A 28,000-nucleotide genomic window follows, 5' to 3' on the forward strand; every position below is an offset into this window, starting at 1 on the left:
TCTCTGCCCCTTCCCAGTGTTCTTCCTGATTCCAATCTTTTCTGGCTTATTTTCCCAGCATGCTTGTGTCCAGTAGGACTTTGACTTTCCCTGCTAGCAGAAACAAAAGATTTAAATCTCAGTCTGTGCTTTGTTTTTAGCAAGACAGAAAAATCTTATATTGACCCTGAGGTGCTCGTGGTGGCTAGGTGGAGCTAGCCTTTGATTTCTTCGGAGTCCTTCCTCCTGACTACTGGGCCTTCCATTGTCCCCTTTGTCCTTATGACTCATGCAGTCAGCCTGTATCTCCTTCCCTGACCGCAGGGTTTAATGTTAAATCTTGAATACTAGTTAGAATAATAGCACACAGTGCCTGTTATGTGGAAGATACATTCTGGTTACTTTGCATATGTTAGCTAATCCTTCCCAAGGACCCTATAAGATAGGTAATAACCCTAGTTTGTGTTGGGGAATCTAAAACATAAAGTAGATTGTTCAAGGGTCACAAAGTTGGTAAATGGCAGACCTGGAATTACTTTGCAGGCAGTCTTTGGAAGCCACACATTTACAGCTGGCTGTGCTGACTGAATGGAGTTGTGCTGTGGAAAGGGGTCTCGGGAGACTTTCTGCTCTGTTGATGCCTAGTATTTAGCTTTCTGCTTAACTTTGTCCAAAGTCTCAGCTTTTCCTCTTTGAGGGTCTCTGAAATAAGCCTACTACCTACCTTTTGCTGAAATCCGTCTATGCTTGTATTAATTCCCTCAGAGCTTTAAGACCTTAAAAAAAGATAATGGGTTAATTCTCAAGTAAATAAAAAGATCTTGGGAGTTCCCATCGTGGCTCAACAGAAACAAATCTGGCTAGGATCCATGAGGATGCAGGTTCAATCCTTGGCCTTGCTCAGTGGGTTAAGGACCTGGCTTTGCTGTGAGCTGTGGTGTAGGTCGCGTATGCAGCTCGGATCCCGCGTGGCTGTGGCTGTGGTGTAGGCTGGAGGCTACAGCTCCAATTTGACTCCTAGCCTGTGAATTTCCATATGTAGAAGGCCCTAAAAAAACAAAAAGATACTGAAGAAATAGCTCCTGCAATACTTGAGAAATTTTAGAGGAAGAAATTGCCTCTTATTTGTTCCTTAGACTTTTAGAGGCCCGTTCTGGTTTTAGCTCTAATGGTTAAGCACTTGGATAAGAACGTAGTAGTCTTCCCTGCTGTCATCATTGCCTCTTTTCTTTTAAGCACATGTGATGGTCCTGAATGTGAAAATTCCTTCTGGCATGTTAGATCAGTCTGTACTCAAGCCTAGCTTTCAAAGCCCGTTTTTGCTGTTCAAAGCTTAAATTTAACATAGTGATTAAAGGCTACCCAAGCCACTTTGTTGCCTTGCATGAACTCTAAGAGATTCCAGAACAGTTTTGCTGTCACTTTGACTTTGCTCATGGTCTTTCCTTGTCAAATTCCTAGACTCAGCTAAATCCTGTTCCCTACCCTCATAAAGCAGTATTTTTGGGGTGGTGAGGAGACTTGAATTCCATTTTACTCAAACTCTCTGAACTCAGCCAAGACTCTGTTTATATTCTCCTTTGTCAGGTCCTAGAATTGATATAAGTACTTCTCAGAAAAAAAAATTTTTTTTTTTTAATGTCATTTGTCTCTTTAGGGCCACACCCACGGCATATGCAAGTTCCCAGGCTAGGGGTTGAATCGGAGCTACAGCAGCCGGCCTGCACCACAGCCACAGCCATGCTGGATCTGAGCCGCATCTGCAACCAACACCATAGCTCACGGCAACACCAGATCCTTAACCCACTAAGCAAGGCCATGATTCCTAGTCAGATTTGTTTCTGATGTGCCACAGCAGGCACTCCAAAAAAAAGTTTTTAAGGATAATTGAGTTTATCCTAAAATGGCTATTTGGGAGAAAATATGAAATTGGATCCTTTCTTCATTTATTACAGCCAAATTAGTTCCAGGTAACTGAAAGATTTAAATTAAAAAAGTGAAACCATAAGTACTAGAAGAAAACATGAAATTTAAAAATATACTTAGTGCGGAGTTCCCATCGTGGCACAGCGGAAACAAAACTAGGAACCGTGAGCTTGTGGGTTCCGTCTCTGACCTCTCTGGGTTGAGGATCCAGCGCTGCTATGAACTGTGTAGGTTGCAGATGGGGCTCAGATCTAGCATTTCTGTGGCTGTGGTGTAGGCTGGCAGCTGTAGTTCTGATTAAACCCCTAGCCAGGGAACCTCCATATGCCACAGGTGGGGCCCTAAAGAGACAAAAAGACACACACACAGACACACGCTTAGTGGAGTTCCCATCGTGGCTCAGCAGAAACGAATCTGAGTAGCATCCATGAGGACACAGATTCGATCCCTGGCCTCACTCAATGGGTTAAGGATCCGGCGTCATGATCTGTGGTGTAGGTCGAAGATGTGGCTTGGAACTGGCGTGGCTGTGACGTAGGCTGGGAATTACAGCTCTAATTTGATCCCTAGCCTGGGAACTTCCATGTGCCCTGGGTTCTGCCCAAAAAAGACACACACACACCCAAAATATACTTAGAGTGGAGAAAAAATAATAGGTGTAATGTCAGAAGATTTACGTGGCAAAAAGACAAAAGGAAGATGTTTGTAACACAAAAATTGATTTCCTTGAACTTTTAGGACTTGGTAGTCAAGAAGATAGGGCCTCAGAAAAATAGCTTCAGAGAAACGAAAATAAATGACTAAAGGAGTTCTTGTGGTGCAGCAAAAATAAGTCTGACCAGTATCCATGAGGATTCGAGTTTGATCCCTGACCTCGCCCAGTGGGTTAAGGATTGCCAGATCTGTGGTGTAGCTATACCTTTCTGTGGTGTAGGTTGGAAATGAGGCTCAGGTCCTGCATTGCTATGGCTGTGGCATAGGCCAGTAGCTGCAGCTCAGATTCAACCTCTAGCCTGGGAACTTATGCATGCCGCTAGTGCTGCCCTAAAAAAGAGACTAAAACATGAGATGTCTAACCTTACAGGGAAATGAGTTTTTAGAAAGCACTTACTTTCCAGGATGTGGGGGATATGGACCCTCAAACATGGTGTGAGTATTAATTGATGAACCCCATAGAGGGCAATTTGAGCAATTCTACTCCTGGGTACTTAACCTATAGATTTGGTTGCAAATATGTATGAAATGCTGTTCATAAAAATACATTCCTTCCAGTGTTCTTTGCCACAAGAAAGTGTTGCAAACTATCAAGGCTCTGGCTAAACATATTCAGGGAACATTTTCCCCTGCAATGAAAGACTGGAGAATAAGACAGCTCCAAGTGCATTGATACAGAGCAATCCTCAATATATAAGTGAAAGAGCAAACTGCAGAACAGTACTTGGATTCCAGGATACATAGTATATGTGTATACATATATGTATGTAGTATGCAATAGATACGTATTATGCTTGAGCATTGCATAGAATGTTTTTAGGAAGGATACATAAGCTGGTAATAGCGGTTGTCTCAAGGAAGGATCCAGGTTGCAGAGGAGAAGGGGTGATAATCCTTTGGTACTTTACGAATATTATACCATGTGCATTTATTTTTAGTCAAATAATTTTAGGATTAGGCTAAAAAAAAAACCCAAATCAAAAAGTGCATTCAGGAGTTCCCGTCGTGGCGCAGTTTTTAACGAATCCGACTAGGAACCATGAGGTTGCGGGTTCGATCCCTGCCCCTGCTCAGTGGGTTAACGATCCGACGTTGCCGTGAGCTGTGGTGTAGGTTGCAGACGCGGCTTGGATCCTGCGCTGCTGTGGCTCTGGCATAGGCCGGCAGCTACAGCTCCGATTGGACCCCTAGCCTGGGAACCTCCCCATATGCCGCTGGAGCGGCCCAAGAAATGGCAAAAAGACAAAAAAAAAAAAAAAAAGCATTCGTTTAGCCAGACATGAACTCCCTTTGAAAAATACTGCTTTCATTTTCTATCTTCTGAAGTTTCTTTTCTCAATCATAAAATTGTGAGCTCTTCCTGACAAGAATGTGCATACCTGGAAACTCAGTAAATAGTAATAATTGACAAAAAGTTCCCTCTGAGGTGTGCTATCCCCTGCCCCCACCGCCCCACATTCCTTCAAATTCCTCTCTGTGCCTTCCCTGCCACAGAGTCATTTTACAGATTCGATTTGAATCTTGAATCCAGACAACATGCCCACTTACAGCTTAGTTTAGTGGGACAGTTGGGTAGGAGAGGTTGGGAATATGTCTGCCAATCTAGGCCAGGATGACTTCCTTGCCAGCTCAGTTGGGGATGATGAACAATGCTTAACTTTTTTTTTTTTTTTCCCCTTTTTTGCCACTCGGGCAGTGTGCGGAAATTCCTGGGCCAGGGATTGAACCTACACCGCACAGCAGCAACCAGAGCCACAGCAGTGAGAACATAGGATTCTCAACGCACTAGGCCATCAGAGAACTCTCCACTTAACCTTTCTGATTCTATTCTCGCGCAAGCCTAAATCTGAGTTAAGGGAGGCGGTCTCTTTAAGAACTGCTGTGATGGCCCCGCCCTTTAAAGAGATCAGCTGAATCTCTGAGTCATATGACCCAGCGTCTCTTCCGCCCTCTGAAGTTATAACTGCATGGGTAGCTGTGAGGAGCCCTGCCGGGGTTGGGGGCACTATGTCCCCAACCCCGTGCTCCTCCTGAGTCTACTTCTGACAGCAGCTCCTTTTGGCCTGCTGGGGGAGGAGACCCGCCAGGTGAGGGGCTAGAGCAATCCTGTTTCAGGATGTGCTGCCTTGAAGGGTGGTTGGAATCTAGGATAACCGAGAGGTGGGGGTGGAGGGTGCTTGCATTGAGAAGAGTTTCTTCAACCCTGGGGGTGGGGACAGCCATGGATCACGGGACAGAATTGAGAAGTAGGATGTATGAGGGCTTCCTGTCTTCCCGGGAAATCTGAACTCTGACTTAGCCTTGAGTAAGCCAGATCCAGGCAAGTATTGGATTTTTTTTTCTTCTCTCAGCCCTGTGTCCTTATCTCTCCACTAGAGTCAAGGCCGTTTTCTCTACCCACCTCTCCTTACAGCAGGAATCTCTTAGCTCCCACAAGCATTGCTCTTGCCTAGGCCCCAAGGTCCCACCGTTTCCCCATCATTTCCCAAGCCCCCTTCCCTGTCCCCAAACGTCTGCCCTGTGTCTCTCCCTGATCCTGTTCCCTTGACCCTCCACTACTCCATGTTCTAGGTGTCTCTGGAGGTCATCTCTGACGGGCTGGACCCTCCCCAGAACCTGCTTCATATCCAGGCAGTGGGTACCAACTCCACACTGCACTATGTGTGGAGCAGCCTAGGGCCCCCAGCAGTGCTACTGGTGGCCACCAATACCCCCCACAGCACCCTGCGTGTGAACTGGAGCCTCCTGATCTCCTCTGACCCTGAAGGGAGCTTGATGGTGCTCCCCAAAGACAGCATCCAATTTTCTTCTGCCGTTGTCTTTACCAGGGTGAGGAGGTTGGGGGAAACCGAAGGGAATCAGTACAGAGGAGAGACTTCATTTGAGTTAGAGAAACTGAAGACTGGGGGTAGATGAAATAGCGGTATGAGAGCCGGGGGTGGGGGGGCAGTGACTTGGGGGGTGGTGACTCAGGAGAAACCTGGACTCTGGCAAGCCCAGTCCCTCCCCACCCCCACCCGCCAGCTGTTTGAATTTGACAGCACCAACACATCCGATGCAGCGACAAAGCCTCCAAGAAAATCGTATCCTCCGTATTCCTTGGCTGAGTTCTCTTGGAACAACATCACTGATTCATTGGATCCTGCCACCCTGAGTGCCACATTTCGAGGCCATCCCATTCACGACCCTACCGGGGCTTTTGCCAGTGGCAGCTTGGCCCTCAGGGTAAGGGTTTGGGGAATCAGAACTCAAAAGGCTGGTTGATAAGGGTGGGAGTTGATGAGGGTCGCCTTCAAACACAGGTATCTGCCTGCTTCCCACACCTCCCATGCCTCTTCCATCCTAGGTGCAGGCCTTCTCCAAATCTGGCCGACCAGCACAACCCCCTCGCCTCCTGCACACAGCGGACACCTGCCAGCTAGAGGTGGCTCTGGTTGGGGCCACTCCCCGGGGAAACCGCTCCCTGTTTGGGCTGGAGGTAGCCACCTTGAGCCAGGGCCCTGACTGCCCCTCAGTGCAGGAGCAGCGCTCCATCGATGATGAATATGCACCCGCTGTCTTCCAGGTCAGGCTTCCTGCAGAGAGGCGGATGGGTGGGAGGCAAAGAGGGATCCAGTTAGGACCTCAGAGAATCATTCAACCATTTGCACTTAGCAACACTATTCAGTTCCTTGAAGTACTGGGCACTGTGGTAATGAATTTAGTCCAGTCTCTGCCTTCAGCAGAGAGGCCAGTCAGAAGGTGGTACAGTGTGACTAGTGCTCTGAAAGGTGGGATCTGCAAGGGCCTCGGGTCCCAGAGGAGAGAGCTTGCTGAGGGTTGAGGCTGGAAGAGGACTCAGTGCCATCCAGTCCAGCTCCCTTTTCTACAGGGGAGAGATTGGTGCAAACAGCCTGGGAATCCTAGAACCAGACCTAGGACTCAGGACAACTTGATGACATGGAGGCTGGGAAGGGGTAGCGGAACAGAAGGGTCAGGCACCAACCTCACCCTGCCTATTTGCCTTTCTCCCCAGTTGGACCAGCTGCTGTGGGGCTCCCTCCCATCAGGCTTCGTGCAGTGGCGACCAGTGGCTTTCTCCCAGAAGCAGGGGAGCCGGGATTCAGCCATGCCCTGCCAAGCTTCCCCTCTTTACCCCACCTTGGCATACCTTCTCCCCCAGTCACCTATTGTTCGAGCCTTCTTTGGGTCCCAGAACAACTTCTGTGCCTTCAATCTAACATTTGGAGCTTCCACAGGCCCTGGCTACTGGGACCAACACTACCTCAGCTGGTGAGAGTCTGGGCCTGGGCCAAGGGTTTGGGAGGCTGAAATGGAGGAGAGCTGGGCCTCCAGCCCTCCCTCCTAAGCCTGCTTACCTCTCCTTCTCACTCTGCTTGCTCTAGGTCCATGCTCCTGGGTGTGGGCTCCCCTCCAGTGGATGCCTTGTCCCCGCTAGTCCTGGGCATCATGGCAGTGGCCCTGGGTGCACCAGGGCTCATGCTGCTGGCGGGAAGCCTGTTTGTAATGCTGGGCCACAAGCGGCACTCAGAATACCAGTCCATAAATTGAGGCCTGCTCTCTAGAGGGAAGGACATTACTGGACCTGCCTTGTAGTCTGCAAGTTTGAGGTCTGTATTCCCAGCCAGCTGCTCCCTTTTCAGCTGCTCTTGCTTTCCTGCAGAACCTCAGAGACCAGCCTCAACTTCCTATGGACCCAGGTGGGGCATCCTTCAAACTCTGAGGAGGGACCAGGGACAGAGTGATTGCTAGAGGGAGGGTCCCCTTGGTGTTGCCTCCCCACCCTGCCACCCCCCATTTCCCTGGAATGGGACTCACAGGCCTAGATGAGAGGCCTTCTGACTCTTTGCTGCCCTGGAGAGTATGAAATAGATGAATTTTTTCCACAGGGCTTATCTCTCAGTGTGTGAGTGCTGTTGGGCTGGTTTGGGGCTGGTTCCAGGGAATGAGAGGGCTAGGAGATGGGCGTGGAAGGCAAGTTCTTATTTGTGGCCCCATTTCCTCACCAGGCCTAGTCCTCACCCCTGCCACAGGACCAGGCTCCAGCCAGCCACTCTGCAGCATGTGGAGCTGGGAGGTTTCTGATGCAGCCTGAGTCACACAAGGAAGGGACACTTGAGACTGGGGGGCAAACATGAAGAAAGAGTCAAGGAAGGCAGTGGTAGTCGTTTATTGTTATACACACATTCACACGGGGTTAACGTCAGCCATTATGCCTTCCATCCGCTTCCCAGCCACCAAATGTTTGGGTGTAGGCACACACACACACACATTTCTGGGACGGAGCTTTCTCTGTCCACTCCTCTTCCCATGGAGAGGCATGACTTCTGGACAGTTTGGAGGTGTGAGGTTACAGGGACTTAAATGGTTGGAAGGGAGGAGGCAGCCACTCTGGGCTGGAGCAGCTGTAATCGATTTGACTGAGGCTAAGGGCCTGGGAAGGCCGGTTGTGGAAGGTCCTGAACCCAGTCCTCCAGGGAGATTTTCACCAAACATGAAAATCCTATTCGATCTGATGCCCAGTCTTTACCTCGAGGCATGGGCAATATTTCCAGTCTCCTTGAGGCACTCGGCTCAGACAACTGGCACAGAAATGGTTGAAGTTTTGGCTGTGGCTCTACCGGCTGCCTCAGAGGAGGCTGGACAGTGGAGCAGCCATGGCGGGCCCTAGTGGCAGTGGTGGGAGGCTGCTCAGGAAGGGACTGTGTCTCTGCTCCTGGGCCTGGGCCTGGGCCTGTGCCCTCAGCATCCTTAAGGAACATGGCTGTCCACCTCTTTCCCTGCAAGAATGTCTGAGTCCCTCCCTCATAATTATCCCAGGCTCCAAAGATGAAAGGCAGCACCCCAACTCTGGGAGAGCAGGGGACAGTCCTCGCTCTGCTCCCCCAGGTAGCAGGGGTGGGAGCAGAAGAGTTGAGCAGCTCAGCCCCAGAGGCGGGGCCTGTGATCCAAGGCTGAGCGGGCGTGGTCGGGGTAGTCCAGGCGGCTCTCAGAGGCAGTGAACATGCGTTCTGGCTCCACCACAAACATGTAGTAGAAGTTCCACACCAGCATGGACAGCAGGGGTAGGAAGGTCAGGCCGAAGCCAAAGCCTCGGAAGGAGCGGCCCACAGCAAAGGTCAGCCAGTATATCAGCCTGGAGGCAAGAAAAGATCAGGCTTTCCTGGAGGGAAGTATGTCAGCTAACTGGCAATAGGCTGATGACAGGGAACATAGAAAGTGAGGGAGGCAGATGGGGGCTGGTGGGCACAACTATTGTCTCTAAAAACAAGCAGTATTTATGCACTTACGACGTGCTAGGCACAGTACTAATTACTTTAGGGGCACTGTTTAATTTAGACCCCCACATCTCTACGAAGTAAGTATATTATTCACCTCCTTTGTTTTCAATTTTTCATTAAAAATTTTTGAGTAGGCAGTGTACATTCACATGGTTCAAAAGTCAGAGGTACCAGTGAGTATAATTAAATGTATTCCTTCTTTTACTGATTCCCAGCTATTTTGTTTTTTTGGTCACACCCACAGTGTGTGAAAGTTCCTGGGCCAGGGAGCAAACCCACACCACAGCTGCAACCTGAGCCACAGCAGTGACAATGCTGGATCCTTAACCCTCTGTGCCACCAAGGAACTCCCCAGCTACCTTATTCTCATCCCTCACCTCCCCAACTCTATCCCAGTCCCACCTCAGACATCTAATATTATTGTTTCTTGTGCATTGTGATGCTCTATGTATATACGTGCACAAAAATTTGTTTTCCTTTTCCCTTTTTTTGAAGTTTGGTAGCATACTATAGCGAGAGACTTCTGCATATTGATTTTCCCCCATTTAATGTATCTTGGAGATTGTGTTCATCATTATATAAACAGCTGCTTCATTCTTTTACAGCTGCAGTACATTCCACTGTATTTACTTTCTCAGGTGAAGAAACTTCCAAAAGGGTTCAGTAGCACTGATCCAAACTCATACATCAGGGAAATAGCAAAACCATGATTTGAACCCATGCCTGTTCATCACCACCTCTCCTGCCATTTTAGAGGGGCTAAAGGAAAGGAATGAGGGAGCCAGCTTCAAGAAAGCTGGAAGCCCAGAAGGATGGATCAAGCACAACCAAATTTCCCCTCTTGGAAGATCCATTCAAAATATCCCTCAAATCAACTATAATGGAAAAAAATCATTCAAAAACAAAAACAGGAGTTCCTGTCATGGCTCAGTGGTAACAAACCCAACTAGGATCTATGAGGATGCGAGTTCAATCCCTGGCCTTGCTCAGTGAGTTAAAGATCCAGCGTTGCCGTGAGCTGTGGTGTAGGTCGCAGACATGGTTCGGATCCCGTGTTGCTGTGGCATAGGCCAACAGCTATAGCTCTGATTCAACCCCTAACCTGGGAACTTCCATATGCCGCAGTGCGTGCCTAAAAAGCAAAATAACCAAAAAACAAAAAAATCAAAAATATACACCCCTCAAAGCAGGAAGAGCAGAAGCTTCCTCTTAATATATGAAGGGAGAATTTCCTGGTGGCTCAGTGGTTTAAGGATCTGGCATTGGCCCTGCTGTGGTGCAGGTATGATCTCTGGCCTGGGAACTACTGCATGCCACAGGCATGGCCATATAGAGAGAGATATATGCACACAAATTGAGATGTCTTTTTTTTTTTTTTTTGGCCCCTCCATGGCATGCAGAGGTTCCCCAGCCGGGGATCAAACCCATGCCACCACAGTGACCTGAGCCACAGCAGTGACAACACCAGATCCTTACTAGGCCACCAGGGAACTCCAAGCACTTCCCTTTCCTTATTTCTCTTGAAATGTCCCCTTGGACAGTATCTCTCATGTCTACTGCTGAGTCTTCCTTTAGCTCCTTGATGATTCTTACTGCTTAAGCCAAGAACTACGAGACCAGCACTCCCCAAGAGGGAGATGGGAGGTTGAGTTACATGAGCAGGAACATAGTTGTCTTGGGAAGTATCTACTGGGAGAACGTGCAGCTGGTCATGAGGCTGGTGGCCACTACACTATATGCAGAAATAACAGGAAGATAGATTTTAGCCCAACAGGAAGAATGCTTTAGCAGTTTAAAGCTACCTGGAATCCTATATGGAAAGTAACAAAAAGAAATATATTAGGGGAAAAACTGGAAAGATCTGCATTTGGCTTCACAAATTCAAAGGTGCCTTCTGGGTTAACAGCAGTTCACATGAAAACAACCCTAAGGATTCCAAGTGCCTACAAATTCTAAACGAAAGAATAACGAGGCTGCCACAAGACCTAATGTGGCCTCTGCTTGTATGAATGAAGGACAATACCCTTGACCAGAGCCCCCCCTACTGATAACCAGGACAGTTTCCCGTCCAGAAGGAAGGACCCAGGACAGTGAACAGACCAGGGCCATTTAGCAAAGTAACCACTGGGGGAGCAGATTGTTGCCGTAAGGAATTGAGAGCTGTTGTCAGATATCTAAATTTGTCTAGGCACTTCCTGAGGTCAGAGAGTCAGGACAGCAGGTTTTTGTTTGTTTGTTTGTTTGTTTTCTTTTTTGCTGTTTCTTGGGCTACTCCCGCAGCATATGGAGTTTCCCAGGCTAGGGGTCTAATCAGAGCTGTAGCCACCGGCCTACGCCACAGCCACAGCAACGTGGGATCCGAGCCGCATCTGCGACCTACATCACAGCTCATGGCAACGCTGGATCCTTAACCCACTGAGCAAGGCCAGGGACCGAACCCACAACCTCATGGATCCTAGTCGGATTCATTAACCACTGAGCCATGATGGGAACTCTAGGACAGCAGGTTTTAAAACAATATAAAGAACTTTCTAATAACTAGAACGTTTGAAAAATGAAACAGACTGTCTTTTAAAAAACGAGCACTTGGTCACAGGGGGTGTTCAGCTAGAGGCCAATGGCTACCTGACCAGAGTGCCGCAGAGGAGCAGGAGGTGGTTCTAGGTCGATATATGTTTCATATGAAAGGCATATGAGCTGATCACCTGCTACCAGGTGAGGTTAAGTGCAAGGGAGAAAGTGGATTCACCTTTCCCACGAGCACATCTAGGCCGATCCAGAATCCAGAAAGCTCCCTGGGCCCGGCCCTCCAGACATTCAGAGGCCTGGGTCCCTCTAGTCCCACTACCTCTCTGGTCCCGCACCCCCAGCCCCAACTCACCGGGAGATGGCAAAGAGACCAGTGAGCAGAGGGAGCAGTTTGAGGGTGTCTTGGGGCAGGTAGGTGGAAAGCACCGCCAGGTTGAAGAAGTAAAGGATGAAGAGCTGGACCGACTGGGCCACATATCGCCGGTGGATCTCCACCTCCCGCCGTGGCTCCCCAAAGGGCCGCAGGGCAGAAAAGCACAACAGGCTCAGCCCGTACACCAGGATCCCTGGGTGGGGTTAGAGAACACAGGGTCAGAAGAGGAGCAGCAGGCAGGAAGCAGGGGGCAGGGTTCATAGTGGAGAGCTCAGGGGCATGGGCTCTACACCGTGGGGCAGAGGTGGGCACACAGGGTGGCAGGGGGGCCCCCCCAAGGGTCCAGGTCTCACAAGGGGAAACTCTCCCGCTCTCCAAGCCAGGAAGGCCCTGCCCTCCAGTCCAGCTCCCAGATGCCCCCTCCCTTTTCACAGGACCCAGGCTCACCCAGAACAATGGGGAAGGTGGCAAAGACCCCGCAGCGCAGCGTGTAGACGAGGCGGGAACTCATGGTCGGCAGGCGCGGGGCGTCGAAGGGCAGGAAGGCATACGCCCCATAGAGCAGGCAGGGGAAGAGGATGAAAGCAGCTCCCACGGAGGCCACAGCCCTGAGCCCCTCATGGCCTCCGCAGCCCTCGCAGCCCCCACAGGAGCAGCCAGGCGGCCTCACCACTGCCTCAGCCCACTTGCGCTCAGGGGGCTCAGCGGGGGCGGCCCGGGTGGGCAGGAAGGTCCGGCGGCATTCACCCTTGCTCGCCTCACAGCGCACAGCAAGGTCCTCCTGCGGCCGCCGCTCGATGCACTGCAAGTCGATGGGCACAAAGGCTCGGGCCGCCTTCTCAGGCAGCAGGCAAGCGTCATCTTCGGGCAACTCCTCCAGCTTGGTGACTGGCTCTGACTCGAGGGGCTCAGGCTCAATGTCTCTCCAGCCTGGGGGATCTGGGAACGGGGCACTGGGCTGGGGGCCAGCCCCCCAGGGCAAGGTGGCAGCCTCACTTACTGTGCTGTCTAGCCCATCCTCAGTCCCCTGTCCGGCTGTGGGAGACCCAGCTGAAGACCCCACTCTGGAGGACTCGCCTCTGGGAGACTCAGCTCCACCCTCCCCCTCTGTCTTCTCGCCATTGGGGACCAAGGCCTGGGGTGGGCTTTTCTCCAGGGCTGCAGGCCCCTTCACTTCCAGCAGGGCCATGGCCTCGTGTTCCGTCATCCTGGGGCCTCACTTCTGGGTTGTGTCACCCTGGAAGGAGCAGAGAGAAGCTCTGTCAGAAGCTGCTGCTCTTGGAGTTCCTGTAGTGGCTCAGTGGAAATGAATCCAACTAGTAACCATGAGGTTTCGAGTTCAATCCCCGACCTTGCTCAGGGGGTTAAGAATCCGGTGTTGCCACGAGCTGTGGTATAGGTTGCAGACGTGGCTTGGATCTGGCCTTGCTGTGGCTGTGCCATAGGCCAGTAGCTATAGCTCCGATTCGACCCCCAGCCTGGGAACCTCCATATGCCCCGCGTGCGGACCTAAAATAAAAAGGCCAAAAAAAAAAAAAAAAAAGCTGCTGTTTTCTGGGTTGATAGAACCGAAGCTCAGCTGGTCTTACGGTGGGCTTTAGCCCCGTCTGGGACCTTAGGGAGAACATGGTCCTTGTGTTGAAATAGAGTGAGGCAGGAGGGAAGTGAGCAGCCGAAATGGAGACACCCTTTCGACATCAAATGCTATTCACCAGGAGAGGGTGAGTCAGGGGGCACAGGCCCTGGCAGCTGTGGCCTCACCTCCACCCACATCTCCTGCCCCTCTCCACCAAAACCCCTGGGGTCATGGCCACCCAAATGCAGGAATGAGAGGAAAAGGAGAAATTTGCCAAGGGCTTTCTTCTCGCTAAAGACCTTCTCGTGGACAGAGAAGCTTCCCTTTCACTTCCAAACCTCGCCTTCCCCTGAAGACCCCGGACTGGAACTCTCCTGGCAACTTATACCAACGATTTGCCAACAAATCTGTCCCAAGGAGCTGGCAGTAGCAGGGGACCCTGTTCTTTCATCTCCAATCTGGATACGTGGTCAGTTTTCAAACTTCTCACCAACCCACTCCACCTCTGAAGGGCCTGGGTCTGTCCATTTTGACCTCTAGGTCTAATCAAAGCTGTTTCCCATGCCTCCTCTCCTGTCTTTCTCCCCTCCCTGCCGTCCTCCATCTCACTGCTTCTGGATGAGGCTAACTCCCCTCCCTTCACTGCTCAAGGACCTCCTACCCCTTAATGTTTGGACCCGTGACACCCACTTACTTTCCATCTGGAGAGAGGTAGAGGGTCCCCAGCGTCCGGGAAGGAGCTGCCTAGCTCGCTGCTGGCTCTGCAAGTATTTCTCTCCGTCTCCCTCCCTTTACCTGGGTCTCCAAACCTGTCTGACCAGAGCAGGTGGGGCCCAGATTAAAGGGCAGGCCCCGCCCTGCTGAATCTGCCGACAGAAAAAGCCTTAGAGAAGGACGTCATGCTCTCTGAAAGTGGGGGTGCAGCTGAGCCTAGAGGTAAGTGTGTTCTAGGAACATGGGTTTTGTAGGAACTCCCAGCACAGGAAAGCAAAGGGGGAAGAATGGGTTTGTGCATCAGAAGGTGCTTGGGGAGTTCCTGTCATGGCTCAGTGGTTAATGAACCCTACTAGTATCCATGAGGATGCAGGTTCGATCCCTGGCCTTGCTCAGTGGGTTAAGGATCTGGCATTGCTGTGAGCAGTGGTGTAGGTCACAGACGCAGCTTGGATCCTGCTTTGCTGTGGCTGTGTTGTAGGATGACAGCTACAGATCCAATTGGACCCCTGGCCTGGGAACCTCCATATGCTGCGGTGCGGCCCTAAAAAGACAAAAGACCAAAAAAAAAAAGGATGTTGGAGTAGGTTGGGAAACACCCAAAAGAGAGGTGGAATTTCTACACTTATTCATTCAATATTTACTGAGCACCTGTTATTAGTTAGGCACTATTCTAGGCACAGACATAGGAAAGAACGAGATGACAGGCAGAGTCTCTGGACTTAAGGGGCTCTTGTTCTGTTGGGGTAGCAGATAATAAAGAAGCCTAGAAAATAAATCAATAAGACAATTTCAATAGGAAAATTTCTTTGCAAAGTGATATTTGAGTTGAGACCTGCTGGGAATCAGGAGAATGGGTGTTTCAGGCAGAGGAACAACAAGTGAAAGGCCAATAAAAAGGAAAGACAGGTTGTTTCAGGAACATCTCCCTAAGCACCTTGCTTTTTAGGTTAGGTTTAAGGTTACAAAAACCGTGGCACAGTGGTTTAAGAATGTGACTGCAGTGGTTCTGGTCACTGCAGGAGGCATAGATCACAGCCATGGCTTGGATTGAATCTGTAGCCTGGAAACTTCCTTATGCTGAGAGTGTGGCCATTAAAAAAAAGACAGCAATAGGAATCCACAGTGATCTTTCCTATGGGAGGACCAGGGGGCAGAAATGTAAGGGTGTAACTTCTCATTCCTGTGGATCTTTTCCCCTTAAGTCATTAGAGCTTCGTAAGGGGAGGGACAATGTCTGAATTGCTCATCTCTGTGACTCCAAAATCCAGCACTGTGGCTGGAAGACAGCAGATGTTCAATAAATGTTTACTGGAACAGTAAGTGAGGAACATGCAAGTGGAAATCTTTGGGTTGGGGTCGGAAGCTGAAGGGCTGAGGTGTCTGTGTAAGAGTCTTATCTTGGAAGGCCTTGTCATACACGTTCTTTCCCAAAAAAATTTCACATACAAGTTTTTTGCTTGTTTAAATAATGGGGGAAAAGAGAGAATTAGAATCTCTGTAACTAGTAACCTGAAAGAGGCTCGACTCAAATGGGGGCGACAGAAAAACGAACCAAATGACCACAGTCAGACAAGGCAAAGCAACACTCCTAGCTGTGAGCCCATCTGCTTAGGCTCAGCCCTCCTCAGAGTCCGCTGTTCGCTCTCTGGCAACTTTGTCAATAAAGTTTTTCACAAGGGCTTGCAGAAGCCGGAAAGAGGCCATGCCGCCCAGAGTTAGTTCTGGCAACTTCCCGGGAGGGAAAACGACTTTCGCGAGATTTGGTAGCAGCAGGCCCCTGGCCTGCAACTGTGCAACTGACATCGCGAGATTTAGCAGGCGGAGGAGGAGCTGTCGCGGGCAGCCGCCTCACAGCGATGGCGGCCGAGCAGGGCCGGCGGTGGTGGTGCCTGCGGCTACGGCCGGAGACGGCAGTGGTGGCGGTAGCAGTGGGTGGTGGGGGCCTGTGACCGGGAGCCGCCCCTGGACCCGGGCACCATGAGCCAAGGCCCCGCCACAGGGGAGAGCAGCGAGCCCGAAGCAAAGGTCCTCCACACTAAGCGGCTTTACCGGTGAGAGGGGGGCCAGGGCGTGAGTGCAGTCGCCCAGGGAAGTGGGGGGGACAGCGAGGGGCGGGGCCTCCTGGGCGGGAGGGGCCCGGTGCTGGGTTAGGGTGCTGGCGAGGGAGGAAGGTGCAATTTTAGAGGGAGCGGGGCTCCGTAACCCCAGGCAGAAGCTGAAAGAAGGAATTGGGTGGGTGGGAGGGAGGTTTGGAGGGAAGCACGTGGAGGAATCCCTTCCGCAGTAAGCTTGGGGCGAGCACCGTGCTTTGCGGATTTGGGATAAGAAGGTGGGAGTTGGGGACGACAGGGGTTGCGCAGGTGAGGGTGGGGTCACAGAGGGGAGAAAAACCCGGAAGGGAATGGTGCTTAGAACCCTGTAGACTTAACAGGGAAGAGCCCTGGACTGAAATCAAGAGAGCCAGGCTCAGGTCCCTGCTCTGCCATTCGCTCACTGTGTGACCTTCGGCCTCAGTTTTCTCATCCTTAAAAGGAGACATTTGGGTTTGGTATGCTTTGAAGTCCTGTATGGCTCTAAGTTTTGGTTGGGAATCTGAATGAAAAGAGACGGGAAGACTGTCTGTGTGGACTGGAAGAGCAGTGAAGGACTTTGAGTCTAGAATGTTCTTAGGTCATAGGAGCCCATTTCAGGGCACCTGGGGACTCCTCAGTTGAGACATCCTTCCAGCCTCATGACTACAGTCTCTTGCCAGGCACCTTCCATTCCTGGTTTCTTATTTCCACAGTGCCACTCACACTCCTCAACATCTTCAGCTTTTCAGCCCTGTGTTGGGAACAGACCAGTTGGCCCCCTCACCCCGTCCAGGATTGTTCGTGTGGGGACTGTTGAACTGGATCAAAATGGCATGAGGCGTAGAGGCTCTGTTGCATTTTCTGCTTTCTAGTAGGGGTTGGGGTTTTCATTTGGCTTAGGCTCTATAGAACAGAGGTGTTTGCATGAGAAGAATACCTTCAGAGCCATGCACCCATCTTGGCAGTGAAAGAGTCAAGAGCATGTTGTCTTTTCCTCCCTGGAGTAGGCATCCTGCCTGCTAGGCTTCCTAAGCCAGAAGGCAGAGGGGAGTACAGGCTGTTCCAAAAATAGAAAAGTGATCCAATCCATCAGCCCCTGGGCTCCCACTGTGGGCTGCCCCAAGCAGTTGGCTGGGGTGGCCTGTGTGCCTCGTCATGCTGCCGAGTGTCAGCGCTGCCTGTCAGACAGAGCGTGGGCAGTGTCTGCAAAATTCCTTACTTGTCTCCAGCTTTTGGTAATGGCTCAGGACATCTTTCTGATCATGCTCAAAGCTTGATTTTTCTCAAGCCACTGCCCTCATAAGGCTAACTTAAGATGATGTGTTTGTATGTGTGGCTCATGTGTGGCACATGGGTATCTCTGCCTGTAATTTGGGCAGGGTAGAAACTTGAGGAAGTAGATCTCTCTCTTTTTTTTTTTTAATTATAGCAAGGTGAATGTAGCAGTGGAGAAAAGTAGAAAGAACTGGGGGAGAAGTTGTGATTTCTTGGTCCAAGATAAATGTATTGTTAGACTGTGAAATTGTCACTCTGAGCTTCAGTAAATTTGGGAAATGCCGACAATTTGTTTTCAGATATGAAATTCTGAAATGCTTTATGCCACTTAGAAGAGGCAGCTGGGCAAGGGATGCTGGAAGGGATACAAGCATCAATTAACTAGGCCAATTTCAACATATATTTATTTATATATATATTTTTTTATTTTTGGGGGGCCATATCCATGGCATATGGAAGTCCCCAGGCTAGGGGTCAAATTGGAGCTGCAGCTGCCGGCCTACACCACAGCTCAAGGCAACTCTGGCTCCTTAACCCACTGAGTGAGGTCAGGGATCGAGCCCTCATCCTCATGGATACTAGTTGGGTTCGTTACCTCTGAGCCACAATGGGAGCTCCGATTTTTTTTTTAAACACTTCTAGGCCTTTGATTACAGTGGTCAATGAGACATAAGACTGGTCTTTGTAGGTGTGTGGTTTTTGGGGTTTTTTTTTTTTTTTTTGGTTTTTGGGGCCGCACCTGCGGCATATGGAAGTTCTCAGGCTAGGGGTCAAATTGGAGCTACAGCTGCTGGCCTACACCACAGCCACAGCAACGCTGGATCCTTAACCCACTGAGCAAAGCCAGGGATCAAACCCTCATCCTCATGGATCCTAATTGGGCTTGTTAACCACTGAACCAAGAAGGGAACTCCAGGTTTTTGTAGGGTTTTTTTTTGGTCTTTTTAGGGCTGCACCCGAGGCATATGGAGGTTCCTAGGCTAGGGGTCTAATCAGAGCTGTTGCTACCGGCCTATGCCAGAGCCACAGCAATGGCAGATCTGAGCCACGTCTGCGACCTAGACAACAGCTCACAGCAACGCTGGATCCTTAACCCTCTGAGTGAGGCCAGGGATCGAACCTGCAACCTCATGGTTCCTAGTTGGATTCGTTTCTGCTGCGCCACGATGGGAACTCCAGGTTTTTGTAGTTTTTGTTCCAAAGGAGATTACAGTTTATCGGAAGAGCTTGTGGTCTGATGGGGAATGGAGAAAAAAAATGTGGAGTCCTGTCAGGTTTAAGAACTTGGAATTAGAGGAGCTGCCGTTCTGGCTTAGTGGTAATGAACCTGACTAGTATCCATGAAGATGCAGGTTTGATACCTGGCCTCGCTTAGTGGGGTAAGGATCCATTGTTGCTGAGAGCTGTGGTGGGTCAGACTTGACTCGGATCCGCTGTGGCTGTGGCTGGCAGCTGCAGCTCTAATTCGACCCCTTACCTGGGAACTTTCATATGCCTTGGGTATGGCCTTCAAAAGGGGGAAAAAAAATTGCAATTAGAACTTCCTAGAGTAGGGGTTCCTGTTATGGCTCAGTGGTTAATGAACCCAACTAGTATTAATGACGCAGGTGCAATCCCTGGCCTCCATCAGTGGGTTGGGAAGAATCTGGCATGGCTGTGGCTGTGGTATAGGCCGGCAGCTGTAGCTCCGATTCGATCCCTAGCCTGGGAACTTCCATATGCCCCAGGTACAGCCCTAAAAAGCAAAAAATAAATAAATAAACATTTTTTCTTTTTGTCTTTCTTTTTTTTAAGGGCCGTACGACGTCCTATGGAAGTTTGCAGGCTAGGGGTGGAATCAGAGCTGTAGCTGCTGACCTATGCCACAGCCACAGCAACCCTGGATCCGAGCCGCTTATTTGACCTGCACCACAGGTCACCGCAATGTGGGATCCTCAACCTTACCAAGCAAGGCCAGGGATTGAACCTGGGTCTTCATGGACACAGTAGGGTTCTTTACCACTGAGCCGCAACAGGAACTCCTTAATTAACCGTTTTCTGAATTGAGAATTTAAGGAGAGCTCTGGTGTTTGTTCATAAACACACTTGCACTCCCACCACCCTTCAATCTGTGCATGGCACTGAAGTTAAAAGCCCTTCCCTGGGGACTTAGCTAGCGTAGAGTGTTTCACCGATGGCTGCCTGATGCTGCCCTTGGCATTGAGCACCATGCTGATTAAAAGGGCTTTCTCTCATCTCTAGGCAGCCCAGGAGGTGTTTGGAGAAATACTGGGCTCTTAAGATTGCCTGTGAGAAGGCTTTGCTTACCATCCCACCCACTCAGCTGGGTGTTGGGTGTCAGCTTTTAGTGGTGTATCACCTGAGCCACCACAGGATGCTAGCCTGCTGTGGCCCACTTTCCCTGGCCCAGGAGCACATTTCAGTGTTCTGAAACAATTTTGGATTGATTGGGGAATCATCACTCTCTTATTTTTTGGGTGTTTTGTGTGTAGAACTGTGCCTGATTCACCTAATCTCAAGGCTGCTTTCTGTCGTCCTCTGGGTTTTACCTTTCCAGAGATGATGCTTACCTAGGCACCTCTTGGCCATTCATTATAAAGTTTCCTTGGACTTTTAGGGTCTGGAATGTTCTCCTTAGGATGAAGAGTAATACTTATTGAGCACTTACTGTGTTCAAGGCACTGTTAAGAGTGCTTTATATGTTAGCTAATTTAACCCTCACAAAGTGGTATGATATTATTAATCCTATTTTATAGATGGGAGAAGGAAGTTAGGTATTTTGTCCAGACACATATAGCTGTAAGAAGTAGAGCTAGGATTTGAACACAGACAGTTGGCTCCAAAGCCTATACTGTATATTAAACAAATAGTTCCTTCAGCAGAATTTAAGAGACCTTATGACAAAGCAGCTCAAGGACCCCCTCCCCGCCACTTCCCATATCCCACTATTCCAAAGCACAATTTTATATTAGAAATGCCTTTCCTTTATGTCAGCGATAATAAGCCTATACAGTTCATTCATTCCACAAATAATTATTGAATGTCTACTGTATACCAGTGCTGTGTATGAACTATTTCATTTAATCCTTACAACAGCTCTTTGAGGTAGCTGCTCTTCTTCATTTTTGTGGATGTTGTTAACTAAGGCTTAAAGAGGTTAAGTAATTTGCCCAGAGTTATAGAGTAACATATAGCCAGGGTTCAAACCCTGGATTTTCTGCCTGGCTTCACAGCCTCTGTTCATTCCTTTGAGACTCTGCCGTCCTATATCACAGAGATTCTCCATCTTGATACTGTTGATAGTTGGGCACAGGTATTGTGGTAGGCTCTCTGTCCTGTGTATTGTGGGGTGTCTGGCAGCACACACTAAAGGCCAGTGGTAAACATCTCTTCTTCCCCTTCTCCAGGTTGTGCTAATCAAAAATATATCTAGCATTGCCAGATGTTCCCTGAAGGGCTGCTGTTTCAAGATGGAGACTGTATTCGTCTTGTTTTGTGCGGGGCTCAGCCTGCAGCCTTTTTGTGTCCACCCCTAATTCTTTAGCTTTTCCTCTAGGATCAGTCTCCCAGCCTTGTAGGTGCACATGGCTCAGGGGCTCTATGCCTTTATTTCCCTGCAGGGCTGTGGTGGAGGCTGTGCATCGACTTGACCTCATCCTTTGCAACAAAACTGCTTATCAAGAAGTGTTCAAACCAGAGAACATTAGCCTCAGGAACAAGTAAGCAGAGACTCTAAACTATGCATCTTTTTGGTTTCTTTTTTTTTGCTTTTTAGGGCCACACTCATGGCATATGGAGGTTCCCAGGCTAGGGGTCTAATCGGAGCTGTAGCTGCCAGCCTACACCACAGCCACAGCCACGCCAGATCCGAGCTGCGTCTGCAACCTCCACCACAGCTCACAGCAATGCCGGATCCTTAACCCACTGAGCAAGGCCAGGGATCAAACCCGCAACCTCATGGTTCCTAGTCGGATTCATTAACCACTGAGCCATGATGGAAACTCCTCTTTTTAGTTTCTTTATTCCTCTCCATCTGAGACTGTGTCACACATAGACACATATTCTCTCTTATCTCCTGACCTCATGATACAGTAATAGGCTAAGATGTTTCTGGCCTTCTTCAGAGAGGAGATGGGGATCCTTCACTCTCTGCAGTTTCTACATCTAATAGTCTAGTGCCATTAGAATGGTATTTGAGTTGAGGGAGTTTGCCATTCTGCACAATGAAGGAAAGAAAGAGGAAATAAAAAGGCAGAGTAGGAATTCTCACTGTGGCACAATGGGCTCAGTGGTCTCTGCGGTGCCAGGACACAGGTTCGATCCTCCACCCAACATGGTGGGTTAACGGATCTGGCATAGGTCACGACTATGGCTGATACCTCACCTCTGATCCAGGAATGCCATCTGCTGCAGGGTGGCCAAAAAAGAAAATGTTTTTTTAAAAAGGCAGAGTAGGAGTTATCATTGTGGCTCATTGCTAATGCACCAGACTGGTGTCCATGAGGACAAGGGTTTGATCCCTGGCCTCACTCAGTGGGTTAAGGATTTGGTGTTGCTGTGAGCTAAGGTGGAAGTCAGCAGCTGTAGCTCTGATTCAATGTCTGGGACCCTTCATATGCTGTGAGTGCGGCCCTAAAAAGACAAAAAGGGGTGTGTGTGTGTAGAATGAAGGAGTTCCCTAGTGGCTCAGTGGATTAAGAATCCGGCATTGTCACTGCTGTAGCATGGATTCAATCCCTGGCCTGGGAACCTCTCTGTGCCTGGGGGGAGCAGCCACTGAGAAAAAAAAAAGAGAAAAAGTGAGAATAAAAAGAAGAGAAAGATAACAGGGGAAGAAAATGAAGATTATTAAAATTCTTATCGTTCCTGCTTCTGTATCTTTTGGGGCTTCCAGGTTTGCTTTTGTCTTGGGTCCTACTGACTGACCCTGCATGTCTATTGGGAGGCACAGAGATTTGTCATCTGGGGTGTTGGCAAATGCCTTCTTCTCTCCACCACCATGGGATGGGCAGTGTCTCTCATGTTCCTTTACACCCCTGCAGGCTGCGTGAGCTCTGTGTCAAGCTTATGTTCCTGCACCCAGTGGACTATGGGAGGAAGGCTGAGGAGCTGCTGTGGAGAAAGGTATACTATGAAGTTATCCAGCTTATCAAGACTAACAAAAAGGTAAGGGGACCTCACAGGTCTTGGGAAGAAGTTCATCTAAAGAGGGGAAGCTAAGGAAGGAAAAGACCACTAGACAAGTGGGCCAGAGCATGGTTGGAGATGGGAGAACCAAGGATGAGATGGCGGAAAGTCAGGAGGGAGTCATATCTAATTAGGACTAGGGAAGGAGGGGAGCCTGATCCCTGATGGGGAGACCAGAGAAGTAGGTCTAAGGTTATGGGGTAACTTGTGAGTGAGAGGAGATGTGGGTAAGGTTAGAGAGCCAGGAGGGTACGTTTATTTCCTCAGTGAGATGAATATCGTAAGGGAGGGGGCAATAGAACTCTGATCTTGCTGCTTAGCTGGCCCCTTCCCTTTCCCAATCTCTAGCATATCCACAGCCGGAGCACCTTGGAATGTGCCTACAGGACACACCTGGTCGCTGGTATTGGCTTCTACCAGCATCTCCTTCTCTATATCCAATCCCACTATCAGCTAGAACTGCAGTGCTGCATCGACTGGACCCATGTCACCGACCCTCTGATAGGTCAGTGAAATCTGAAAGGTGGGCTGAAGGAGCAAGTTCACATGCTTCTCCCTTTGGCCTTCTTATTCCTCAGGATCTATGTATGTTGCGACTCAGCCAAGAGAGGATTCTAGAAGACTTAGAAATGCTTCATGAAGTTTGGATTTATCCAAACAAGCATATGAGTTGGGGCGAAGATCTTAAGGAAGAGAGAAGCCTCTTTGGTCTGAGGTTGTAGACTGATAGTGGAGTCAGGGGAGGGAGGGAATAATCTAGAGTAAGTCTTGCAGTGGAGTGGTATTAATAGCATTTTTCCCCCTCCCAGTTGAATGTGGCTGGCACTGTTTCTTTTAACTTTAGAGATTGTTTCTTAGTATTTGATGAAAGTATTAAAGTTTTTAGAAACATTGGGGGAAATTATGGACATTCTTTCAAGACCAGTGCAAATCTGTCTTTGGCCTTCTGAGGTGCTGGTAGCCATGGTTTACCTCCTTTCCTAGTTGGTGCTTTTCTCTTCAGTGCAGCTACCCATAAGAGCTCCCTTCCTCTTCCTCCATCTCCCCTTGCCCTTTATACCCCTCCACCCCCCCAGCCCATGCCCCTGCCCTGACTAGGACAAAGAATATTCTGAGTCAGAGATGGAGGTTTTGCCTGTGCCACTATGGGGCAGCATTCGCTGGTCAGAAGCTCAGTACTGATTTAGTACATTTAAAAACAAAACATTAATCTGAGGCATCATTCATAGGCTTTATACCAGATCACCAGAGGGGTCCATAAGCTAAAGATAGATTAAGAACCCTTATTTCAAAGGGTCAATTCTCCAAACCACATTAGTTTTTCTTCTTACTGATATTTCTCATTCAGCCAGTTAAGAGACGTGTCTATACAAAAGATTGGAAAGGGCTTCTCAGAATGGGAGCTACACACCCAGGAGAGTGGCTGCAAAGTGGAGTGGGTAAGAGGGTGGTCTCTGGAGCCAGACTGCCTCCTGAATCCTGGCTCTGTTATTTACCTGCTGGGTGACTTTGACCTCTTTAACTATGAAATGAGAGTAAAGGTGGGGTTGCTATGAGGATCACTAAGTTGATACTGTAACACGCCTAGACTAGTACCTGGCACATAGGAAAACTGCCTCCCAAGTAGCTAAAGCTCTCTGAAGTTGCACGGCCACCTGGGTGAAGGGAGAAGGGAGCGCCCCAGCGTATTTGGCTCTGGCCATTGCAGTCTTCAGGTCAGGCAGGATGACCTCATCTCCTTCACGGGTAGACTCCAATAGGCTGCCTTCTCTGTGGAGCTCCTCCACCAGGTAGAAGCCAGGAGCATTTACCTTGGCCTCATTCACATACCGTTCTGCCTGGGGAAGTTTCTCATCTTTACCCAAACCTTTTACTTTTATGTAGGGAACTGCTTCCCAAGGCACCCACAATTACCGATACTTGAGCCTCACCTCTTCCTCTTTTCCAGAAGCCTATGATGCCTATGATGATTTTTCACATGACGTTCTCCTAGGGAACTATCATAGGTTGAGGACCCCAGCCTATCTCTTCCAGTTCCTTCCTGTCCTATAAATGACCCCTACCTGTGAGTCTCTGTGTCCCTATCTCTGTCCATCTGTGAGCCTCTGTGTCTCTAACTATGTCCTGGCTGGGTGTCTTCCCTGCCCCATAAGACTGTGTTCCAAAACTAGCCCTGGGTTCTTGATCTCCTTTCTCCCCCTAGGAAAGGTGTTTCCACATAGGTAGCGGTAGAGGAATGGGCTTGCAAACCTCTCTCTTTCTTTCTCAGGATGCAAGAAGCCAGTGTCTGCCTCGGGGAAGGAGATGGATTGGGCACAGATGGCATGCCATCGATGTCTAGTGTACCTGGGGGATTTGTGTAAGAATCTGAACCTTTCATTTTTCTGTGTTTTGGGCTACAGAGCAGGTTCCAGCTGTTTGAATTGCTGGTACCACCCTTTACGTCCTTTGTGTGATTGGAGAGCAGGAGGAGTAGTTTGGCCTCTGATAACTTTTCCCCTCCAGTCTGTTTACAGTGTTTCCTTCTTGTCACTGCTCTTCCAGGAGTCAAAAAGGTGGGTGAATATAGGAAGAAGAAAAATGTCTTTGTGCTTTGAGAAAGTCAGGGTGAGGAGTTCTCATCGTGGCTTAGCAGTAATGAACCTGACTAGTATCCATGAGGACACAGGTTCGATCCCTGGCCTTGCTCAGTGGGTTAAGGATCTGGTATTGCCACAAGCTTTGAGCTTTGGTGTAGGTTGCAGATACAGCTCGGATCCCGAGTTACTGTGGCTGTGGTGTAGGCCAGCAGCTTCGGATCTAGTTCAGCCCCTAGCCTGGGAACTTCCATATGCCACGAGTGTGGCCCTAAAAAAAAAGAGAGGGAAAGAAAGTCAGGGTGATAGCTTGGTTTTAGTAGTGGGTTAGGAAGATTTTAACTTGATGTCTTTCTCTTTGGGGATTTTCTTTTCTCTTCATGGGTTCCTAGAAGGAATTGCAGTTAGACCTCAAGAAGGACTTACCTGCCTGAAATATGTTTCTCAGAATGGAAAAGTACTCTCTTGCTTTATGGCTCCTGGGTTTCTAGTCCTGACAGGCAAAGGTCCTGTCATTAGGCTGTCAGTGTGTGGCTGCTAGATGCGTTATCTTTTACTGACCTGAGGTTCTTTCTCTCCCTGCCACCATCTCACTCCTGGACCTCTCATAGGCAGGTGGCATGGAGAGAATCAGCTGTTTCACAGTGGACTGACTTAGTGTTAGTACTGTCTTCTCTCTAGAACCAAGCAATTCCGGGAGCAAATATCGTAAGTCTTTTCAAGCATTTGTATATGCTGTAGAATATACGTTATCTACATTAATGTAGATATATTATCTCTTTGGGAAGAGATAATCAAGAAGAATCTGTTTACTTTACAAACACCAAATAGTCTTCACATTTTGGATGAGATAGTTGAATAATTTGCCTATAGTCATACAGAGACCCAAGGAGCCTGCCTCCTAGCTCAGCTATCTTCTTCCCAGGCTCTTATTACAGCTCTCCAGAGTGAACTCTCAGATGAGGGGAGGTTTTTCTGAAACATGGCATCATCACATTTCTCTTCCTCCTTTCTCTCCTGCAGCACGGTATCAGAATGAATTAGCTGGCGTAGACACCGAGCTGCTAGCTGAGAGATTTTACTACCAAGCCCTGTCAGTAGCTCCCCAGATTGGTAAGTGGATCCCCCAACTGGGGCCTTCCAATCCAGCAGCATTTTCCAAGAGGAAGATGGTGTTGAGATGGCAGGCAGGCCATGCTCACTTCCTCCAAGTCCTCCTTGTTCTCGGTTCGTTCATGCTACACCTTGGTTCTACATTCTCCCTCTTTTAACACACACTCAGAAGATTGTGGAAGGGGAGGAGAAATGGAAAAGTCTTGAAATCAGATGGAGGGAGGAAGGAGAGAAGGAAGAGAAAAGATTGCTTCCTTAACCCTGAGGTCTCTGCAGAAAGGTCTCCATACTTTAGCTGCCCCCATGGAGGTGCAGGGAGGGAAGGGGTAAGGCTTCGTCATAAGGGGGAACTCAGAGGTGAGAGACTGAGCTGGGATAGAGGAGAGGGCTCCATAGAGTTCACTCAGTACTGGAAGAGGCACAGCTATTGCAGAAGGAACGGCACCTGTCAGTGTTGAAAATTCCTGGTGGGCCAGGAAGGAGTCAACTGAAAGGAAAGGGAGTCTGTAATCAGTAAGCCCCTGGAGGGACAAATTAGGCTGCTGATCACCTGGACACCAGTGTTGCCTGCAGACCTGCTGTTTTCCCCATGAGTTCTCTGATGCTTAGTGTCTGTTGGGCTTGGCAGCTTTTGGTGAGAAGTACTGCTGCAGACTTGTGTGACCTTTTTTCTCTCCAGGAATGCCCTTCAACCAGCTGGGCACCCTTGCAGGCAGCAAGTACTATAATGTGGAAGCCATGTATTGTTACCTGCGCTGGTGAGTATTTGCCAGCTCTCTCCCCAGCCCCGCTTTCTTGGCCACACCATCCTGCTTTGTTTTCTCTCTTCCATTCCTCCCTTTTCTAGCTCCTGGGTGAGGCAAATGCTAAGATTTGAGGGGGTCCCTCCTCTCGGGGGCATGGTGATGCTGCCCTCTGGTTTTCTCACGGCCAACTGGATTTGTAGGTACTCAGGCAGCTAACATAGCCATCCACTATCATGCAAAACAATAGGATTGCTGCTTTCCTAAGGAAGGAGATAATTTTTTTTTGGCGACCCCGTGGCATAAAAACTTTCTGGGCCAGGGATCAGATCCAGGATGCACTTGCAACTTATGCCACAGCTGAGGCCATTCCTGATCCTTTAACCCATTGTGCTAGGCTGGGAATCAAACCTGTGTCCTGGTGTCCTTGTGCCACAGTGGGAACCCTGGAAATATATTTCTTATAATATACCAAAGCAGCCTCTGACAAGAACTTTAGAGTTGTAGAGCTTTCATGTCTTGAGAGATGACAACATGGGGGAACCAGCTTAGCAGCAGTGTGGGATCACTGCTTCCCTGGATCTGACACTTAGCTCTTAGAATTAAAAAAAATTTTTTTTAGGCCAGCCAAAGGTGATTGGGCTTAGATTACTAAGTCACCATAACCAAATGTATATGAGACAGATAGGTAAATCAGAATGCCATTGATTTAGTTATAGCAAGACATAAACTGTGAAGAAATTCACTACTGACAGCTAATCAGGGCCAAAGTCTACTTGAGAAGCTAAGTCATTCTCGAAAGTTATATAGTAAATTGGGCTTCAAAGCCCCAAGGGAATAAGTAATATGGTGGTCTTCATAGCTTAAGTGGTCAACTGCTAAAGTGTAAAGTAAAGGACCTTTTCTGCCTTATAATTACATATGCTGTGATTGCTGGTT

At 49.1% G+C, this 28,000-nt stretch overlaps 3 protein-coding genes across 7 annotated transcripts in view; 2 read left to right on the plus strand and 1 right to left on the minus strand.

The window, feature by feature from the left end:
* Positions 1-4,540: 4,540 nt before the first annotated feature.
* GLMP (glycosylated lysosomal membrane protein) lies at positions 4,541-7,510 on the plus strand. Its single transcript, XM_047784312.1, has 6 exons — positions 4,541-4,706; positions 5,191-5,448; positions 5,644-5,844; positions 5,966-6,184; positions 6,635-6,891; positions 7,005-7,510. Exons 1-6 carry the CDS (start codon positions 4,587-4,589, stop codon positions 7,168-7,170), a joined length of 1,221 nt encoding a protein of 406 aa, XP_047640268.1. The 5' UTR covers positions 4,541-4,586; the 3' UTR covers positions 7,171-7,510.
* A 263-nt stretch (positions 7,511-7,773) lies between these two features.
* TMEM79 (transmembrane protein 79) lies at positions 7,774-14,192 on the minus strand. The gene is made up of 4 exons (XM_047784314.1): positions 14,073-14,192; positions 12,250-13,039; positions 11,782-11,995; positions 7,774-8,755 (listed from the first exon to the last, which is right to left on the minus strand). Exons 2-4 carry the CDS (start codon positions 13,007-13,009, stop codon positions 8,542-8,544), a joined length of 1,188 nt encoding a protein of 395 aa, XP_047640270.1. The 5' UTR covers positions 13,010-13,039; positions 14,073-14,192; the 3' UTR covers positions 7,774-8,541.
* Positions 14,193-15,903: 1,711 nt separating this feature from the next.
* The window catches only part of SMG5 (SMG5 nonsense mediated mRNA decay factor), a 33,031-nt gene continuing 20,934 nt past the window's right edge, over positions 15,904-28,000 (plus strand). For 3 of the 5 annotated variants that reach the window (XR_007135498.1, XR_007135499.1, XM_047784315.1), the window contains exons 1-7: positions 15,904-16,146; positions 21,063-21,161; positions 22,485-22,608; positions 22,978-23,134; positions 24,899-24,988; positions 26,229-26,318; positions 26,998-27,076. Coding sequence is in view for 3 of the 5 variants with exons in the window: in XM_047784315.1 (XP_047640271.1) it covers positions 16,073-16,146; positions 21,063-21,161; positions 22,485-22,608; positions 22,978-23,134; positions 24,899-24,988; positions 26,229-26,318; positions 26,998-27,076 (713 nt within the window). In the remaining 2 variants the exon portion in view is untranslated. The remainder of the gene's footprint in view (positions 16,147-21,062; positions 21,162-22,484; positions 22,609-22,977; positions 23,135-24,898; positions 24,989-26,228; positions 26,319-26,997; positions 27,077-28,000) is intronic. The other 2 variants (XM_047784316.1, XM_047784317.1) reach the window with 2 other exon arrangements.

Source organism: Phacochoerus africanus, chromosome 6, assembly GCF_016906955.1.
Source record: "Phacochoerus africanus isolate WHEZ1 chromosome 6, ROS_Pafr_v1, whole genome shotgun sequence".
Taxonomy (NCBI): domain Eukaryota; kingdom Metazoa; phylum Chordata; class Mammalia; order Artiodactyla; family Suidae; genus Phacochoerus; species Phacochoerus africanus.

Coding starts and splice junctions, on each gene's coding strand:
- GLMP (XM_047784312.1), top strand. CDS start 4,587: ATGGGTAGCTGTGAGGAGCCCTGCCGGGGTTGGGGGCACTATGTCCCC. Junction 6,185..6,634: donor ATGCACCCGCTGTCTTCCAG/GTCAGGCTTCCT, acceptor CTTTCTCCCCAG/TTGGACCAGCTGCTGTGGGG. Junction 6,892..7,004: donor GACCAACACTACCTCAGCTG/GTGAGAGTCTGG, acceptor TGCTTGCTCTAG/GTCCATGCTCCTGGGTGTGG.
- TMEM79 (XM_047784314.1), bottom strand. CDS start 13,009: ATGACGGAACACGAGGCCATGGCCCTGCTGGAAGTGAAGGGGCCTGCA. Junction 11,996..12,249: donor CACCTTCCCCATTGTTCTGG/GTGAGCCTGGGT, acceptor AACCCCACCCAG/GGATCCTGGTGTACGGGCTG. Junction 8,756..11,781: donor GGTCTCTTTGCCATCTCCCG/GTGAGTTGGGGC, acceptor TCTTGCCTCCAG/GCTGATATACTGGCTGACCT.